Source organism: Lepus europaeus, chromosome 21, assembly GCF_033115175.1.
Source record: "Lepus europaeus isolate LE1 chromosome 21, mLepTim1.pri, whole genome shotgun sequence".
Lineage (NCBI taxonomy): Eukaryota > Metazoa > Chordata > Mammalia > Lagomorpha > Leporidae > Lepus > Lepus europaeus.
The window spans coordinates 16,961,289-16,982,071 of NC_084847.1; the positions used below are offsets into that span (position 1 = coordinate 16,961,289).

The 20,783-nt window shown below is 43.0% G+C and overlaps 1 protein-coding gene across 1 annotated transcript in view; it reads left to right on the forward strand.

Annotated features, from left to right (window-relative positions):
* DNAH3 (dynein axonemal heavy chain 3) overlaps positions 1–20,783 on the forward strand; it is a 176,547-nt gene that overhangs the window by 19,068 nt on the left and 136,696 nt on the right. Inside the window, exons 8-14 of the mRNA XM_062180013.1 lie at positions 3,027–3,152; positions 4,367–4,562; positions 6,936–7,115; positions 11,609–11,745; positions 14,560–14,665; positions 14,865–15,043; positions 19,725–19,909. Of these exons, the coding sequence (XP_062035997.1) occupies positions 3,027–3,152; positions 4,367–4,562; positions 6,936–7,115; positions 11,609–11,745; positions 14,560–14,665; positions 14,865–15,043; positions 19,725–19,909 (1,109 nt within the window). The remainder of the gene's footprint in view (positions 1–3,026; positions 3,153–4,366; positions 4,563–6,935; positions 7,116–11,608; positions 11,746–14,559; positions 14,666–14,864; positions 15,044–19,724; positions 19,910–20,783) is intronic.

The following is a 20,783-nucleotide window of genomic DNA, read 5'->3' on the forward strand; positions in this document are numbered from 1 at the left end:
TGTGCTAAAAGAGGCCTTGGGGCCGGCGCCGTGGCTCAACAGGCTAATCCTCCGACTCGTGGTGCCGGCACACTGGGTTCTAGTCCCGGTCGGGGTGCCGGATTCTGTCCCGGTTGCCCCTCTTCCAGGCCAGCTCTCTGCTATGGCCTGGGAGTGCAGTGGAGGATGGCCCTAGTCCTTGGGCCCTGCTCCCCATGGGAGACCAGGAGAAGCACCTGGCTCCTGGCTTCAGATCAGCGCGGTGCGCCAGCCACAGCGCACCGGCCATGGCAGCCATTGGAGGGTGAACCAACGGCAAAGGAAGACCTTTCTCTCTGTCTCTCTCTCTCACTGTCCACTCTGCCTGTCAAAAAATAAAAAAAAATAAAAACTAAAAAAAAAAAAGAGTAAAAAAAAAAAGAGGCCTTGGGTAGTGTGGCAAAGAGGACAACATCCATTGATTTGGGAGGAATAGACGAAGGTGAGGGCATCATAGGAAGGCAGAAGGAGTTTCATCCATTCATTCAACAAATATATATATATATATATTTAAAGATTTATTTATTTATTTATTTATTTATTTATTTGAAAGTCAGAGTTACACAGAGAGAGAAGGAGAGGCAGAGAGAGGTCTTCCATCTTCAGGTTCACTCCCCAGTTGGCTGCAACGGCTGTGCTGATTCGAAGCCAGGAGCCAGGAGCTTCCTCTGAGTCTTCCCACATGGGTACAAGGGCCTAAAGACCTGGGCCATCTTCTACTGCTTTCCCAGGCCATAGCAGAGAGCTGGATTGGAACAGGAGCAGCCGGGACTTGAACTTGTGCCCACATGGGATGCCAGCACTGCAGGCTGGGGCTTTAACCCACTATGCCACAGCGCCACCCCCAAAGCTGCTTTCATAAAGACCTTGGGCTGAACTGCCCCATGGGCCCCACAAGACAGGCGTCAGCATGAGTTGGAGAAGTGTTCCATGAACAAGATGCAGGCCGCATTTTTCTAGCTCTGTTTCCTTCTGCAGCACTGCCAAGTTGCCCAACTCCTCAGGACACTATTCATGTAGAATACAATAGGGACAGTGCCCTCCATAATTGGCCAGTACAACAGCACTGCAAAGCCACATCCTTGGTTGACCAACATTTAGCTGCTAAACTCAATGGGTAAATAGGAGAGGGAAAGAAGTGGAGTGGCCTTGATGGGAGCTACTTGTAATTTGCTGCTCTTTGCTGTCCATCCCTACTATCCTACCCAGACACCCTGGAATTTTTCAACCTCAGTAATAATTGGTGATATTACTCATGTGAAAGAGGTATAAAATGAATGTATGTAAAGTCCAAATGTTCTTCTCTTTCTTGGCTTCCAAATGTTTCATTAAGATACCTACTTTTTCATTCAGTCATTTAAAAAAATAGATAATGTCTCCTGGTATGTGCTAAGCATTTAGTGCAGCGGATTCAGCAGTGAGTTCATTTTTGAGGGGGAAAACAGACAAAATGAACCCAATAGATAAGTAAATTATATGTATGTTAGGAGGTGACAGGTGCTATGGAAAGAAAAATTAACCAGAGTCATGGGGATAGGGGGTGTGGCTTGTATGGGGGTAGAGTGGGAGTGCACCCCATAATATACTTTCATCTGAATCCCACCCTCTGCCTCTCCTGAGATGGACGCAGACTAACACTAGAATACATTGCCTGGCAAGCAGCGCACTCACTCATTCTGGCCCCTTGGGCAGGGCACTGCCTGCACAACCATAGGCACAGCCACAGGTAACTTTCACTGTGAAGTTCATATTTTATCAAAGACTTGAAAGTGAGGAAGTTAGCCCTATGGACACTGGTTGGGGGTAGGGGTAGGGGGTGAATACTATAGGCAGCAGGAACAGCCTGGGCAAAGGATTCAGGCAGCAGCATACTGTTCTCAGAGCAGTAATGGGGTATATCTGGAGCAGAGAGAGCTGGGTGGTGGGAGAAGATGTCAGAGAGGAGATGGGGAGGAAGAGGAACAAGAGTTAAGGCACAGGCTGCAGAGGGCCTTGTAGGCTCCAGGTAGGACTCTGGCTTTTACACTGCAATGGGAAGTCATTGGAAGGTGTCCAACACAATGGTATGATCTGACATATTTTTAAAAGATCCCCCTGATCGTGGGGAGGACTCTCATTGCTTCTCACTGGCTAAACCTCCTTCACCTTCATGGTGATTAGAGGACCAAAAGAAGCAGGGGCATTTTGGTTCAGACCAAAGCAGTCCTCTACATTGTCTTGTGAGGCTCACCCAGAGGCCACACTGAGGTCTGGGTGAAACCAACTTGGCAATGAAAGATGGTGTTTTGCATGGCCCTTTCCTCTGTATCTTCAATGTTGTAAAGCACTTTGATTTGTCCATTTAATATCCAGAATTCTCAGCCAGCCAAATACCAGTCATTGCCAAAGCCTTGCTCCCCAGAAGAATTATCCAGATGGAGGTGTGCAGGAAGGCTCAGTAAACACCTACTAAGTTGATTGATTTATCTCCTCTTTGCAAGAGTTCTTTTGTCATAATACAGTAGGCTAAGCCAGAACCTGCAACACCAATATTCCATATCAGAGCTCTACTTGAAATCCTGGCTGCTCTGCTTACCATCAGCTCCCTGCAAATGCACCTGGGAAAGTAGGAAAGATGACCCAAGTACTTAGGCCTCTGCCACCAATGTGGGAGACCCAGATGGAGTTTCAGGTTCCTGGTTTCAGCCTGGCCCAGATACAGCCATTGCGGCCATTTGGGGAATGAAACTGCAGATGAAAGATCCTTCCCTCTCTCTGTCCCTCCATCTCACTCTGTAATTCTGCCTTTCAAATAAATAAAAAATATATATTTTATATATATTTTAAAAAGTTATTTTGGACTAAGCCATTCCTTCCTCAGACTTGTAGCTTTGTCAGATATAATAATGAGTTTTACTCAACTTACCTTTCTTCTCACTGAAAAAGGAAAACATATGCCCTCTGAAACTGCCCTACAAAATTCATTAGTGGTTATTTTACATATTAAGATTTTCCCTCTCTTTTGGCAGATTTCAAGATCTCAGGTTTGTTCGAACAGCAGAATTACTGGCAGGAAAATTACCTCTGCAGCCTGATGAGTACTGGATCGCAATCCAGAACCACTGCCAGGAGGCACGCCAAATTCTTCTCAACAAGTCAGTATCTGACCTCAGAAATGAGGCTGTGTCACAGTAGCAAAAAGACTGAAAACTCTCCAGAATGAAAACTGGTTCTCTGCCTGGGAGTTGCACATAGTTTGTTGACTTGTGACTGCTAGCTTTCTCTGTCTTCTTCTTCTGCATTCCCAACCCCCTAAAGTCTAATGTCCAACTGCCCTTCCCCCTAATCTCTAGGCTCTCTCTGCATCTTTGAAATGCTCTCATTGCCCTTCTTTGTGAGAGTACTATTCTCATTTCCTCCCTCTGGGATTCTGTCAGCCTTGCTGGGATGCAGGACAGTACATTTGAATGACTTGTATTGGATGGTCCAAATAAACAGCCTCAAATTTCCAAGGTTTTCAGATGCTTAGACAATTCCTTTCTCCTTTGTAAATGCTCTCAGGACTATATCTAGAGCCAGAGTAATTCCTTTATTTAAAATGGTAATGATAATAAGACCTACTAATGGGTTTTTATTGTCAGTGAAAATGTGTATAATAGTTGGCACATATTAACTGCTCAGTAAATGTCATACTTCCTACCTCTGCAGCAATGACTCTTGCCAGCTATGACTAGCTGAGACTATTACTATTACCTCTGCAGCTATGCCTATTAATAGTAATTCTCTGATTGCCAGAGATTCTTCAGCAGTTAGAGACGAGTCATGTAGGATGAAATGGCCAATGGTTTCCCGTGGGAACTAGAAACTGGGGGGCATGGGAGGAAAGGAACAATGAGACATCCGTTTCTTCTCTTGGTTGTCTAATTTCTACTCTCAACTTCTGAGCAACCCCTGCCATACTAGAATTTCTCTTCCTAAATTTACTTCCTTGTCTCCTGTTTCTGTTTCTCTCTTTTCCCCTACAAAGTCTGAATCAGAGACCAGGAACTTGCCAGAGAGAAGCTGGATGAAACATCCCCACTTTCTTATGCCCCTTCACCCCAGTCTCTAATTATACTGAAGGAATTGTAGACTCTTTAAGCAGAACATGCCATCAATACTCCCTGTCTTTTTGAATGAACAATCTCTCAATTCACATCTTACTACTTTCTTCCTAGGAATGGGGTGTTGGCTGGTGATGTGGCCAGTATATGGGAGTCTCAGTGTGCAAGGCTGCTTAGTGGGAAGCAAGCTCATCTGCCTCATCACAGCAAGTGGACGGATGGTTGAGAGGGCCTCTCGTTACATAGATGCCTTTCTGTCTTCACAGGTGGATCCCCACCTGTGCCCAGCTTTTTATCTCCCAGAAGAAACAGTGGGCCCATTTCGCTCCCAAAAGTGATTACGACTCCTCTCGAAACATTGAGGAATATTTTGCCTCTGTTGCATCCTTCATGTCCCTCCAGCTCAGGGAGTTGGTCGTTAAATCCCTTGAGGACCTCGTTTCCTTTTTCATGATACACAAGGTATGGAGGGGACCCGCAGTCAGCACTTTTGAAGTGCTAGTTAGTACTAGAATATCATCATGTGTGTTCTCAGCTGTGAGCCAGGCCAAAGATTAAAATCTCGACTTGCACACATCAGGTAATTATTGTTTATACATATGATTTCTTTAAGTACACAGCAAGTTTTCATGAGAAAATCACCCACTGTTACACTGGTAAAAATCTACATAAGTGGATAAATTGTTAGGATTTTTAAAAAATTACCTAAAATGGAATCCATACCTCTTACAGTATTACAATAAAAAGATCACTTTTTCATATTCTGTGCTATAGGAATGAGTTGAAAAGGTTTCTTAGCAATCTTTGCTTTGATGTTTAGAGAGTGTTCTGTGTATTCATTGAAAATAATTGATTTTTGTCTTTTTGAAAGGGGCACCACTAAAGAAAGGCAGCTTTGTTGATCTAATAATTTTTTTCATAAAATTACTTCAGTGTGAAGATATAGTAAAAGCTTAAAACACTAGTCCTAGTTTTCAAACCGTCATAGTGTCCTCTAAATTTATAAAGCCTAGGGATCAAGGAGTTTATCCTTTGTCCATATTTTACCTTAGAAAGACTGACAAAAATTAAAAATTAATGATTATAAAAGGTTAAAATATAAAGCATTTTTTCAAATGAAGTAAATATGAACAGCAAACAGCTGACTCTTTGCTCAAAAACATATAGAAACCAATGCTGCTGAGTTTTGACTGCAGTGTGAGCACTCCAGAGGACCACCATACAGATGGCGATGTAATTAACTACTTTGCTAAACAGAAGAAACCCAGACATGGAAATAAATGTCACTAAAAGTTTCCACTCAAAAGGAAGAGTAAAATCTTTATATTTCTGAAAGCGGGGTTGGGGGCGGAATTTGCAGATACTTGTTACACTGTAAATGTTCAACAAATGTCTATCACTCATCCTTAAACATATCTAGAAATCCCTAAAATCAGTTACTTAGACAAGTCCTTTATAGCTGCCCTAAGGCAATTTCATTAGGCACTCTAGTTCATGAAAGATATCTTGTGTTACCTGCTTCTGTGGGGAAATAGAAATTCCTCTACATCAATATTTTTGTGGTGGGAAGGTTGACATTTTGAACGTCTGAATGTGCATGCGCATAAGCAACTCCACCTGAGGTCCACAGGTGACTGTTTACAATTTTGTGTTCAGTCAACATGTGTATTGCACACATGCTGTGTACTAAATGCTGCCATGGATATTTCTGGGGAGAAAGATGAGTCAGACATTGATCCTGCCCTCAAGTATAGTGTATAATGGAGAAAATTAGATGCACATATAAATCCCTACAAGAGAGAAAGGAAGGAGAGGGAAATATGAGAGTGCAGAAGTAGAGGGATTCCCAGGGAAAAAGAATATTTTGAGCAAAATTTTGAAGGATGAGAAGGAATTAGAAGTTAAGGTGTGAGGCTGGCATTGTAGCATGTAGTATGCAAAGCCATCACCTGCAATGCATGGCATTCCATTTGGGCACTGATTCAAGTCCCAGTTGCTCCAATTCTGATCCAGCATCCCTGCTGATGCACCTGGGAAAGCAGCAGAAGATGGCCCAAGACCTTGGGCCTCTGCACCCCTGCCCCTGGCTTCATACCAGCCCAGCTTTGGCCATTGCGGCCATTTGGGGGAATGAACCAGCAGATGTAAGACATTCTCTCTTTCTCTCTCTCTCCCTCCCTTCCTCCCTCCCTCCCTCCTTCTCTCCTTGCCCTTAAAAAAAAAAAAAGATTTATTTCTTTATTTGAAAGTCAGAGTTAGAGAGAGAGAGAGAAAGAAAGAGAAAGGTCTTCCATCTGATGGTTCACTCCCCAATTGGCCGCAATGGCCAGAGCTGAGCAGTTCTGAAGCCAGGAGCCAGGAGCTTCTTCCAGGTCTCCCATGTGGGTGCAGGGGCCCAAGCACTTGGACCATCTTCCACTGCTTTCCCAGGCCATAGCAGAGAGCTGGATTGGAAGTGGAGCAGCCAGGACTTTCTCTCTCTCTCTCTCTCTCTCTCTCTCTCTCTCTCTCTCTCTCTCCCCATGTCTCCCTGTAAACGCTCTGTCTTTCAATCTTTCAAATAAATCAATAAACCTTTTTTTAAAAAAAAAAAAAAAGAAGAAATTAAAGTGTGGCAACTACCAAGAAAAGTAAACAATAAAGGCTTCGGAAAGGGAGAGAGCATTAGTCCAGGGTGGGCTATACTACTGCAGCCCATATTTTAAACTTGAACAAAACGTGGTAACCTTCATTTTCTTTTCCGGTGCTCATATGGTCCTATAAATGTATACAATTCACTCTTGATTTTGGAAGGCCCAATTTTGAGATTTTTGTCCTACCTTATGTCTCCTGAAGGATGGGAATGATTTCAGTGAGCCCTACCAAGAGATGGAGTTCTTTATACCTCAGCTAATCATGATCAAACTTGAAGTCAGTGAGCCCAATATTGTCTTTAACCCGTCATTTGATGACTGCTGGGAGTTAATACATAACTCTTTCTTGGAGATTATTGACAACTCGAATGGGATTCCCAAGGTATAGTATTCACTTAATCATCCATTCATCTTTTTGTTCACTTACTGTATAAATATATTTAAATTGTTGTGTGTACAAGATACAGTCAATGTGATATTCAGTTAGGGGATATATTCTCTTTTTTTAAGATGTATTTTATCTATTTGAAAGAGTTACAGAGAAAGGCAGAGACAGAGAGAGAGGTCTTCCGTCCACTGGTTCACTCCCCAGATGGCCGCAATGGCCGGAGCTGCGCTAATCCAAAGCCAGGAGCCAATAGCTTCTTCCGAGTCTCCCATGTGGGTGCAGGGGTCCAAGGACTTGGACCATCCTCCACTGCTATCCCAGGCCACAGCAGAGAGCTGGACCAGAAGAGGAGCAGCTGGGACTAGAACCGGCGCCCATATGGGATGCCGGCACTTCAGACCAGGGCTTTAACCCACTGCTCCACAGCGCCGGCCTGGGGATGTATTCTTATATCCCCTTGAACTCAGAAAGATGATTAGGGTAATAAAGAAATGTCTGTGCATCCCAGAATTGTGCTTCTAACAAAGACATTAAGAGTTACTGCCTGCATCCCTCTGTGATGCCAACTACCAAGGGGACGATGTGTCCCATGCCATACCCAATGTGGGTTAATAATTCATTATGGCTCGGTGACCATGAAATTGCCAAGGACTTTTATAAAATTATGTCTGATTGTGTTTATTTTCTTGTTTTAGTCACTCTAGATTTCTAGAGAGAACAAATCTCCCCTTCCTGGCCTAGGCCCTTTCCAGGGCAGTTACTAACCAGATTCCAAATACTTGTTAGCAAACTTTCACTGCTAGGCAGGGTCATCCATGTGGATGTGGCACTTCTTAGCTCTTCTGAGTCTCTCTGGATGGTTGATGTGGCAAGAAGGTGGGTGTCCAGTTCCACATGGGGAAGGGTCCTGTGAGTCATTCAGGTTCTCTCTCTTCCTCTCTCTCTGTGTATATGTATTTCTCTCCCACCCCACCCCAATGCCTCTCTCAATGTTAGAAATGCCTGGATGCTCTTGAGCATTCTTCTTTTTTTTTAATTTTAAAAATTTTTTTTATTTGACAGAGTTATAGACAATGAGAGAAAGGTCTTCCTTCCGTTGGTTCACCCCCCAAATGGCCACTACGGCCAGCACTGCTCTGATCTGAAGCCAGGAGCCAGGTGCTTATTCCTGGTCTCCCATTCGGGTACAGGGGCCCAAGCACTTGGGCCATCCTCCACTGCCCTCCCAGGCCACAGCAGAGAGCTGGACTGGAAGAGGAGCAACCGGGACTAGAACCCAGCGCCCATATGGGATGCTGGCACCGCAGGGGAGGATTAGCCAAGTGAGCCATGGCGCCGGCCCTCTTGAGCATTCTTCTTTTTGTAATCCTATACCCAGAGGATTCTAAGAGATCAAGATAAAATTGGAGATTATGGGGAAACAAGAGAAGCCAAATACTCCAGTTGATTTCACCATAGAAACTTGTAGTTGGAATTTTGAACCCAAGCAAAACCATGTGGGTATGTGGGTAAGGAAAATAGCGGGCAGTTCTCCTGCAACCACAATGTCCCTAGGAAGGAAATGAAAGAGAAAATCTTATAATGGAAAAGGCTAAACATGGGGCTTGGGGAGAGATAGATGAAGTGACAGCATTGGAGTTCTCCTTCACTGCTATTGATAGGCAATGTTTGAAGCAGCTGGGGTAGGAGAGCCCAGGACTCCCGTGACTGCTTCCTCGAATGGCCCAGCAGGGGCTGGTCCTAGATTTATTGGATTATAATCCCAAGAAGGCATTCTTACAGGTCACAGTTTTTCCCTAGGCCCAAGTGAATACCAATGACTTCATCAGATTATGAGAAAAAACAACATAGGCTGAGTTCTCCATCTACTGATCTCCACAACACTAGCTCCCTACTTGAGCCCCTCGGGTTATTTTATTTCTGAACTGAGTAGTGAAACCTCAAAAGAATGCTTCCTCAAGTTGAATATCTAACATCTAGCCACAGATGGATAGTACTCCCATCCCCGTGCTTTATTCATAATTAAACATGAATCATAGAAGTTAGGGGAGAAAGTCAGCAAGAGACTTTTGAAAATGAATAGCATTCAAGGTACAGAAGGAAGGTGTGTTTGTCAGAGTTACTAAAGGAAACCAAAGGGGGCCAGTGCTGTGGCATAGCTGGTAAAGCCACCTTCCGCAGTGCTAGCATTCCATATGGGCACCAGTTCAAGTTCCAGCTGCCCTGCTTACAGTGCAGCTCCCTGCTAATAGCTTGGGAAAAGCAGCAGAAGGTGGCCCATGTGTTTGGGCCCCTGCCACACACATGTGGGATCTGAAAGAAGTTCCTGGCCCCTGTCTTTGGCCTGGGCCATTGTGGCCATTTGGGGACTGAACCAGTGGATGGAAGATATCTCTCTCTCTCTCTCTCACTCTGTAACTCTGACTTTCAAATAAATAAATAAATCTTTTTAAAAATTAAAGGAAACCAAAGTAAGTATTAAAAATAATTTGCCTTAGCAGTTTTAACCAGTAAAACAATACTGACTGAATACTGAACATGAACACCGAATACTGAAAAGAAGTGACTGAGAGGCAGAAATAAAATGGAGTTAGATGAAATAAGGGAAGGGTTTCATAAAACTGGAAATGCAATGAGTAAAATTTAAATCAACATTTTCAGCCATGTCAGTGCATTACTTTAATAATCAGGAGAAAAACATACATTACTACAGAAAGGGGCTACCAGGGCCCCTGTCTCTCTCGGGCTGGGAGAATTCTTTCACTCCGAGTGCCAGGGAAGGCAACAGTTAGAGAAGGGCACAGGCAGGAGCCTTCAGGGTGATGACAAGACCAAGAAGTCCAGGATCAGAGTCGCAGGGAGACAAGGAGAAAGTAACATTTACCTGGAAAGGACATGATTGTCCCTATTTCAGTTTCACACATTGTGCTTTAAGGCATCAGAGAACATCCAGGTTGAAAGGTGTTTCTTCTTCTTTAAACTGAAGACTTTTTCCCAAGAGATAATCCGTTATCCTGCTCACAGGTGATCTGTTGCATGGCCTGGGGCCTCCAGTTGTTTCTTCCTAAACCATTTCATCCCTGTGACTGACCAGTGCCAGTCCCTCCATCTCTGCCTTCAGCTACTGTCTGCAGCATAGCCACAACAAAGAAACTGCACCTCCACTGGCTTAAAAATCTTTGGGTTGGCCCAAGAGGATACAGATCATTTGCAGTGGCTTTACCCCCTTTTTGAATTAATGTGTTCTCGTCAGAGGTATATAATTCATTTAATGCAGTAAAGCATTCTCAAGATCTTTTCTGAAATCTGTCACTAAAAATGTCCTCAGCAGAGGGCAATGGAAGACAACAGGTCCCTGGTAGTGACTTTGCAGCCTGCATGAGTCATATAAAGAACATTCTCGGACACACATTTAGGAGTTGGAGAGTTCAGCTCTTGGGAAAGATACTCTTAGTGCCTCATGATTGTAAAGCTGTAGCTTTTTATTTCTTCGTGAACTGAGAGAATAACTTAGTGTATCTCTTCTTTTTTGCAAACAACAAAATGGAGGTTCACAGCAAAGTTACCTAAGGTTGCATGGTCATTTAGTGGCAGAGTCAGAATTAGAACCTGTATCTCCAATGACTTTTCATTAGAGAGGAAAAGTGGGGGGGTCGGGGTGGGAGGGGAGAACCACTGTACTGAAAGTTTCCCTTGCAGGTGTTCTCCCTGCAACTACCAAAATCTGAGGATGCCCAAGTCCCATATATAAAATGGCATAGTACTTGTGTATAGTCCACCTACATCTTCCTGTACATGTTAAATCATTTCTAGATTACTTATAATACCTAACACAATACAAATGCTGTGTACATAATTGTTATGTAGTATTGTTTAGGGAATAATGATTTTTTAAGAAAGTCTTTGCATGTTCTGTACAGAAGCAGGTTTTTTTTCCAAATATTTTTTGCCATTGATTGAATCCACATGTGGTACATATATGGAAGGCCAACTGCATTGATTTACCTACACAATAAGCATTTACTGAGCACTTACTAAGTGCCACACTCTTACCTGGACTCTACAGATGCAATAGTAAAGAAGAAAAAAAAAAAGATCCAGGCCCTCACGGTTTTATATTCTGTGATGTACCTAGAACAATGCTTTACACATTCACTTAATTAAAATTGTGATGAGCATTACATAGAGAAAGTTCATAAGGTAAGATTTGAACTGGGAAACCTAGTATACACTGGGGGACTAGGCGAACTCTCTAAGGAAAAGTGACTCAGAAGGAGTAGGGATTTGAAAGATGAATAATCCAGGCAAGAAGGAAAGAAGAAAGAATTGAGGGAGAAGGAAGAGCAGGGTGTTTTCAGCTCCATCCAAGAGGAAACGGAGTTAAATTGCAGCTGATGTCCCTGGAAATGAATCCATTGTAGGAAATTTTTTGCAGTGTTGCGCTATCTTCTGTCTTGTGGCCAAACATGGTGGTTTCTCCTTTTCAGGTGGAATCTATCCTGTTCCCAGAGCTGAAAGGATATAATTTGATCCTTGGAACCGTCAACTCTGAAGAAGAACTTGTTTCTGATTTTATGGATCAAACTTATGAGGTGTTTCAGAAAAATAAAGTTGGCCCTCGCAAGTAAGTGGGTTCCACCACTACTTTATTGTTAGTTAGCCTTAGGGATTGTTTTACAGGTGTTTTGTTTTGTTTTATTTTAAGGCAGAGTTACAGAGAGAGAATCTTCCATCTGCTGGGTCACTCCCCAAACGGCCACAAGAGCCAGAGATAGGCCAGTCTGTAGCCAGGAGCCAGGAGCTTCTTTTGGATCTTCCACGTGGGTGATGGGGCCCAAGCACTTGGACCATTTTCCACTGCTTCCTAGGTACATCAGCAGGGAGCTGGAAAAGATGTGGAGCAGCTGGGACTTGAACCGGTGCCCATATGGGATGCAGGCATTGCAGGCAGTGGCTTTACCCACTATGCCACAATGCCAGCCCCTGTAATACAGTTCTTAGCTATCATCAAATGAGCAATCTTTGTTCCCACACACCCAAAACGTAGACATAATAAGAATAACCAATAAAATGAGAAGTATTGTTTTCTCCCATTTTCAGATGAAGAAATTGAAACTTTCCCAGGGTTACATAGCAGGTAAATCAGAAACTCAGCATTCAAATTTAATGATGGATCCATAGCCATTATCAAAGCTGTGGGGCCACATGAGTTTTAGGAGCATTTCTGGATTTTTGAAAAGTTTCATAGTGCATATATTATATATGAAGGCACTTCAAAAAGTTTGTGGGAAAATAGATTCAAAGGATAAATTTAGGAAACAAATCAGCTAAGATGCCATTGAGGGCACCCACATCCCACATGGAAGTACCTGGATTCAAGTTCTGGCTCCACTTTGATTCCAGCTTTGTGGTAATACATACCATGGGAGGCAGCAAGTGATGGTTCAGTTTGTTGGGTCCTTATTGGCCGTGTGAGAGACATGAATTGAATTCCCAGTTCCTGGCTTCAGCCTGGCTCAATCCCAATTTTTGGGGGAGTGAACCAGCAGATAGGATCTCTCTCTCTCTCTCTCTCTCTCTCTCTCTTTCTCTCCTTCTCTCTCTCTCTCTTTCTGTCTCTCTCTCTCTCTCTCACACACACACACACATTCTCACTCTCACTCACTTTCTGTGCCTTTCAATAAACAAATTTTTTAGGAAGATAAGCTCATTTTGGTTAAAAAAAATTTTTTTTTGAAATCCATGTGTAGCTTTTTCATAACACATTTTCCATGAGCTTTATAAAGACCACTCATTCTGGGACAGGCATTGTGATTTAACAGTTAAGCTGCCACTTGGGATGCCCCCATCTCATTATCAAAGATCAGAGTGCCCGGATTCCAGTCCCACTGCTGCTTCTGATCAAGCTTCCTGCTGATCCATATGCTGGGATGCAGCAGGTGATAGGCCAAGTACTTGGGTTCCTAGCACCACCTGGAGACCAAGATTGTCCTGGCTCCTGTTTTTGGCCTGGCTCAGCCCTTGTTGTTCAGGGCATTTGGAGAGTGATCCCTCAGATGGAAGACTTTGTCTGTCTGTCTGTCTGTCTGTCTATCTATCTATTCACATCAATAGTCTCACATCAAGTTAGGGCAGCTTTTACTTTGAAATGAATTTCTGTTTTTAGAGCTCTTTTGATTTATGGATTAAAGAGAAGGAATTGAAGACCAGTTATGTGAATCTATAGGCTATGCCTGTTAATCATCACAATGTAGACCATTTCACAGTTGCCCATGTAAGCGACCACTAGTAGGGTAACCATGTGATGTGGCTTTGAACCAAAACTTTTAAGAGCAAAAAGGGTGTTATTAACAATTACTGTGGGATAACAGGTGTAAACCTGGACTGTTCCAGGAAAACCAAGACATATGGTCACCCTAACCCAAAGTTTCTTGACTGTAGCTCTATTGATATTTTTAACCACCAAATTCTGTATTGTGCAGGGCTTTCCTAGGTATGATAGGATATTTAGCAGCATCCCCTACCCATTAGATGTCAGTAGGAACCATCCCTCACCCCTAAACCCACCCCTCCCAGCCTCCCACCCCCACCACCAGGTACAATACCAAAAATATCTCCAGAAAGGGTAAATGTGCCCCTGGAGGAAAATTACCCTCAATTGAGAACAACAGCTAACCTAGTCTCAAAATTATGGCCTCAAATTTGTAAGCCCTGCCCTTGTGAATTTGATTTGGGGGCTTCTACTTGAAAGTTCTGTTTTCTTTATTCATGAAATCATACACATACTCCTTGTCTTTCTGGACCAGCAGTTCCAGGGGTTTTTCTTTGCATCTCAGTTTCAGAATCTGAAGTTCTGGCCAACTCTTAGAAGTGTAGCATTGGGCCCCATTGAGTTAATTTGCATACTTAGCATTGTCTTTATTTTAATTTAAACTTATTTTAGATTAGATCACCTCAAACACTCTCTCCAATTTTTAGAAAATCTGTCCAGCCATTTTTGCATGATCTGATAGCAGAGAAACTTAATTTGACTTAATTGTAAGCTCATTAATTCCAAATTCTCATTTTAAAATCAGAATTTTGGAGCTGGAATAAAGGATAGGAACTATTTATTTTGTACATTTATTTTATGTCAGCATAGTATTCATTGCTTTATATATACATTATAAAGATTTACAAAATTCTATCAAGTATTAATTACAATCTCTACTTAAAATTGAAGACAGTGATCTTTGAAAAAGTGAAATATCTTGTTGAAGTTCAGGGAGCTAAGAAGTAGCAAATTGGAATTGACAAAATTTCTGAATTCAGTGGACCTTCAGCTACATTATATTTCTCTTTACTGGTTTAAGCTAATTGTTAAACGCTGTTATCTCTCCATGTGCCACTCTGACTCATCTAATTTGTGTGTTTAATTTTATGCTCTTCTATATGGAAGATATTTAAATGTATACAAAAAATACAGTGATTTACTGGATAACACAGCAGAGCAAGGCATTACTGCATTCCTGCAAGAAAATCATGAAATTGAGGATTTTGTGATGGTAGGCAATACCACTTGATATTTCTCACCTTGGTGACATGTGCTACACCCACTCTAATGAGTAGTCAGTGTGTTTCATTAGAGAACATGTGATACTTAACCATTGGTGTAGAGTTGGTGGTAGGGGGAGGTCAAAGCTGGGGACAAATGGGTAGAGGCTCAGAGGCAAGTCAAGGTACTAAATGTGCTTCTTTCTACAGAGTATCAATGGCATAAAAAAACGGAGAGGTGAAATTGCCTCCATGCATGTTACTGTGCCTTTAGCCATGTTCTGCCTTGATGCCATGACTCTAAATTATGATCTCTGTGAGCGAGCCCAGAATCTGAAAGATCGTCTGATTCAGTTCCAAGTGGATGTAAACCGGGAGACCAATACCAGGTATCATAATTCTGTGCAGACAGACAGCAGTGATATTTGGTTCCAATGGGGGAATGGAAAAGTGACCAAAATTTGTGCCTTCTAGCAGTGACTGGACTGAAATTCTAGTTCAACTTTTCTTCTGCCCCAAAGAGAGGGTAATAGAAAGTTCAATTTCAAGTTAGAAGACCTACAGTGAGGAGAAAACTCTGTGGAGTCTGGAGAAGAAAAGAGAGCATCCTTTGGCAGTTTCTGTCTGATCCTGCAGCCTTTGCTTTCCCACAGGCAACTTTAGGACAATGCAAGCTGCTTCCTAGGCTTGGCAGTTCATGGTCACAGGCCCTTCTCACAGTTCATCTAGAATATATTCTGAAACACAGGGTACTTACAGGTACCCCTAGACTCACTGCAAGGCAGACTTCTGTTGTATAGATCTTGGGATTGTGCTATTCAATCATAAACTCTATATAGGGCTTCATTTGCTGATCACTACAGGTAGGTCAAGACATTTGTGGTTGTGAGGGAGAAAAACCCAAACAAACTCACTTAGGTAAAAATAGGGAATTGGGGGCTCACATGTTCAAAAGTTCAGGAATTTTTAGCTTCAGGGTCTAAACATTTGAATTAGTGTGTGATTCCCCTTTGTCAGCTCATATTTCCTTTGTGTTGGCTCCATTGTCAGACCGGCTATCTCTGGTTTGTAGACCCAAGCAACACCAGGCTTTCGGCTTCCCAGAGGGGTGGAAGTTTCATTTTCTCCAATAGCCTCACAGAAGTCATAACCCTTGAGACTTTGGACTGACTTGGGGCATTTATGTACTGTTGAACCAAATACTACACAAAGAGGGTGGCTTCGATCTGGTGCTAAACTGGGTGTCAACCCCATCTAAACCCCATGCACTGAGAAATAAGAAGGGGGAATGAGAGCTCAGAGGTGGACACAGAAATCATCTGCTACAATGCCTTTGTTTGAGTGTTATAAAATAGTTAATCCATGTTATCCTAATTTACTTCCTCAGAATACTTTATAGTTGTCCTGTATCCTTGGGGGATTAGTTCCAGGACCCTGCACAGAGACCAATATTCACAAATGCTCAAGTCCTTTAGAAAAATGGGAGAAGTATTAGGATAAGACCTATCCATATCCTCCTAGATATACTTTTAGTTCTCTCTAGATTACTTAGACTACCTCATACAACATACATTTATGTAAATAGTGGTTAAACTGTGTTGTTTAGGGAATAATGACAAGGGACAAGTTCTGCATATGTTCAGTATATGTACAATGTTTTTTTCAAATATTTTCTGTCCAAGGTGAGTTAAATCCACAGATGCAGAACTCATGGAGTGCTGACTGTATGGACCAATGATTTAGAAATAGTGACCACTGTTACTTTATGTCATATCGTGAATTGTTCATACATACACACATATATCCTTTTAGCATTATAAGGTTTATAAAATATATATCAGAAATATGCCAGCAAGTTAATGGCCATTATAGCTACCATTTCCCTGGCACAGTATAGCCCAGGCACTATGTAAGCCTCCTGCATACTATAGATTTAATCAATCCTCTTGACAGCTCTAAGAGGTGGGGTTGTTGCTCTCCCCATTGTGTTGGTGAGAAAACTGAGAGTCCAACAAGTAAGGCAGCAAGTGCCCACCCATGGATTAATCTAGTGTCTGTGTTTCCATCATCACACTCAGCTTCCTGACTGAGTGATGAAGTGGTCATATTCCTGGGTTCAGAGCCAGAGGACTTGGTTTTGAATCCAAGATCCTCTATTTACTAGAGTAGGACCTCTGGCTTTACCTCTTGGATCTTCAATTTCTCAGTAAAGGTTTGGGGGCAGCACAGTGAAAGGTTTTCAGCCTTCATAGTACTAAAACACTTTCTTGGAAAAAAAAAAAAAAAAAAAGGCCGGCGCCGCGGCTCACTAGGCTAATCCTCCGCCTTGCAGCGCAGGCACACCAAGCACACCGGGTTCTAGTCCCGGTCAGGGCACCGATCCTGTCCCGGTTGCCCCTCTTCCAGGCCAGCTCTCTGCTGTGGCCAGGGAGTGCAGTGGAGGATGGCCCAAGTGCTTGGGCCCTGCACCCCATGGGAGACCAGGAGAAGCACCTGGCTCCTGCCATCGGATCAGCACGGTGTGCCGGCCGCAGCGCGCCAACCGCGGCGGCCATTGGAGGGTGAACCAACGGCAAAAGGAAGACCTTTCTCTCTGCCTCTCTCTCACTGTCCACTCTGCCTGTCAAAAAAAAAAAAAAAAAAAAAAAAAACACTTTCTTGGGAGAGTTTTAGCCATCAGTTTTTGTTTTTGTTTTTTTTTAAAGCAATAGTCCATTTGTTCCTGTAAAATCAAAGCAACTTGGTGTCTTTTTTTTTTTTTTTTAAGATTTGATTTGTTTATTTGAAAGTTAGCGTTACAGAAGGTGAGAGGGAGAGACAGAGAGAAAGGTCTTCCATCCGCTGGTTCACTCCCCAAATGGCCGCAACGGCCGGAGCTGCGCCAACCTGAAGCCAGGAGCCAAGAGCTTCCTCCAGTCTCCCACACAGGTGCAGGGGCCCAAGGACTTGGGCCATCTTCTACTGCTATCCCAGGCCATAGCAGAGAGATGGATCAGAAGAGGAGCAGCTGGGACTAGATCCGGCGCCCATAAGGGATGCCAGCACTCAGGCGGAGGATTAACCTACTGCGCCACAGCGCCGACCCCGCAACTTGGTGTCTTAATTGATCGATACATTCATCCTTATCAAAATAAGTGTATAACTTTGCTTTATTATAAGTGAAAATAATGACCCATGGACCCATGATTTCAAAGAATGCAGAAACTCCAGGCTGATGGCCTATTTCTGAAATGTCTTTCTTCCTTAAAAATAGTGACTTTGATTCATTTTATCTTCTCATCAGCCTGAGTGATAAATAAGATCTCTTACATAATAGAAGAGAAAGTGAGGCCCAAAAAGAAATCTAACTTGCTCAAGTGAGTTTGAAGTCTTCTGCTGCTGAACCCTATCCTTTCCATTTTACTACCATGTAATTGCTGAGCAGGTACCGTCCTGTTTGTGAAGAATGGATACACCCTAGAATGGAATGTTCTGGGCATAAGGGCAGGGGTGGTGTTACCTTGGAGTGCGTCAATGAGAAAATGGATGCGCAATCCATATCCACCACAGGTACATTTCTTGGCAAAAAATTGAAGGCCCTGAGGAATTATCCCTTTTGTCTGGCTGCTTCAGGGTGAGAAGTCTTATCAAAACAATAACAATGGGGTAGAGAGGCCGCAGGTCAATATAGATTTATTTGTCTCCCCTATGCCAGAAGAAAGGCTTATGGGATCCTTGGCCTTTTATATTTTTTATTTATTTATTTATTTTTTGACAGGCAGAGTGGATAGTAAGAGAGAGAGAGAAAGGTCTTCCTTTTTTGCCGTTGGTTGTCCTCAGTTTGTCCCTGGATATTGCTAAGGTATTATGTTGATCAGATTCCTGACATCATTGACCCATATGCATGATCTTTAAGAGGTCTAGGAGTTAGTACATCTGCTCCCAACCTTTTGGACTCTCAGTAATAGCCAGTGGCCACATGCTACTTATTATGCATTCTTTTTAAAAAAATATATTTATTTATTTATTTGAACAGCAGAGTTAGAGGGAGAGACAGAGAGATCTTCCATCCAGTGGTTCACTCACAAATAGCCACAACAGCTGGGGCTGTGCCAGGCCAGATCTAGGAGCCAGAAATTTCTTCCAGATCTCCCACATGGGTGGCAGCGGCTCAGCCTCTTGGGCCATCTTTGCCACTTTCCCAGGCCATGAGCAAGGAGCTAGATCAGAAGTGAGGCAGCTAGGACTGAACTGGTGCCCATGTGGGATGCTGGCAACACAGGCAGCGGCTTAATGAGCTATGCCACAATGCCAGCCACTGATTATGCTCTCTTACACAAGACAGAAGAAGGATGGATTCTGCTCAGATAGGAATCTATTAGACTTAGAGTTCTACCTGTATTATAGTAGGCCAGACTGTAACAAATAGATCAAACCCATCGTGATTAGAACACAACAGAAGTTTCTTTCTTTCCCTGGGTAGTTCTAAATTGGTGGGAGAGAGCCTCTTTGTGCACTCAGAAACTCAGAGGATGACTTTATAGCTTCAGCACATTAAGGTCACTGTGAGTATTGACATCCTAGACCATCATGAGGAGGAAAGAGCATGGAAGGGTAGGCAAGGACAATTTTATGCCCTTTTCTCATCACTACTTCCCATTTCCCCTGACTAAAATTCAGTCATACACTAATCCCGGTCGGGGCGCCGGATTCTGTCCCAGTTGCCCCTCTTCCAGGCCAGCTCTCTGCTGTGGCCTGGGAAGGCAGTGGAGGATGGCCCAAGTGCTTGGGCCCTGCACCCCATGGAAGACCAGGATAAGCACCTGGCTCCTGCCATCGGATCAGCGTGGTGCACAGGCTGCAGCGCGCCAGCTGCGGCGGCCATTGGAGGGTGAACCAACGGCAAAGGAAGACCTTTCTCTCTGTCTCTCTCTCACTGTCCACTCTGCCTGTAAAAAAAAAAAAAAAAAGGATTTACAGATAGAGAAAAGTTGGAAATTGCTGTAAAAGTCTTCAAATAAGAATCATGTCTGTTTTGATGAGTCTTAAAGTCATTTGAGATGATAATGATGGCTGTTTCTTTCTCTGTAGCATTTGTAATCAATATAGCACAATAGCAGACAAAGTTAGTGAGATCCCTGCCAATACTGAGGAGCTGGTATTCCTCATTGAATTCTTAAAGAAATCCAGTGATGTCACCGTGTTCAAACTGAGGAGGCAACTTAGACATGCAATTGAACGGCTGCAGTTCCTGATGGACTACGCAGACTTGCCCCGTAAGTCCCATGCCTTATGTGCACACATAAATACATATGCACAGTAATATTTTTATGTTTTATATACATGAAATATATTAAAAAGTATTTTATGACCATATGTCTAGGGATAAAGAGTTGGGGGAAAGAGTGTTATAGGAATCCTACCACTACATACAGGAAAAGCTGCTTTTGAAATATCCCCATATGTTAGAAGTTCTAATTCCATGCTCTTAATCCACAGTAAGTTGAATCATACCAAGGAAGTCTTGTTAGCCAAAAAGAGGAAATATATGGACACCTCTATTTCTTAGATGTTTGTCTTGGCATCTTGTGTTTGGTGTTCCTAGAAAAGTCACTTCCACATGTAGAATCATTTTTATAAAAGGGTAGATTTCACTCATCCATAATCTGAATACAGTCCCACCTTTGGAGAGACCAAGACTCCTTCCCTCATGTTCCTGCCTATCTAAAAAGGACAGAACTAGTTAGTGCCCCTCGAAGGCTTACTGGACCATGTTAGAGTTTGGAAGTGAGCACCAGATTCTGAAGGAAAAGTTGGTAAGCTCTCCACAAGCCATTTCCCATTTGAAAATACGTATGCATTACCTGATGCTCATAATATATGTTGGGGGGCAAGGAGCAGGGGCATAGATGGGAGGGAGAGATGGAGACTGGGAGTGGAAAATGGGCCCCCAACCATTAACCTACACTTCATGAGATGTGCCCTTGACCATGTGTATACACACTGGACACTCTCACTGTAGACTCTGCCTCCTAGGTTCACTAGGAAACTTGGGGCATTTTAATTGGCCAAAGCTATAAGATGGGTAGGGCATCTAGCATTGATCCTATTACTAGCACTGAACCAAAAGGAAAACCAAGACTCAGATGA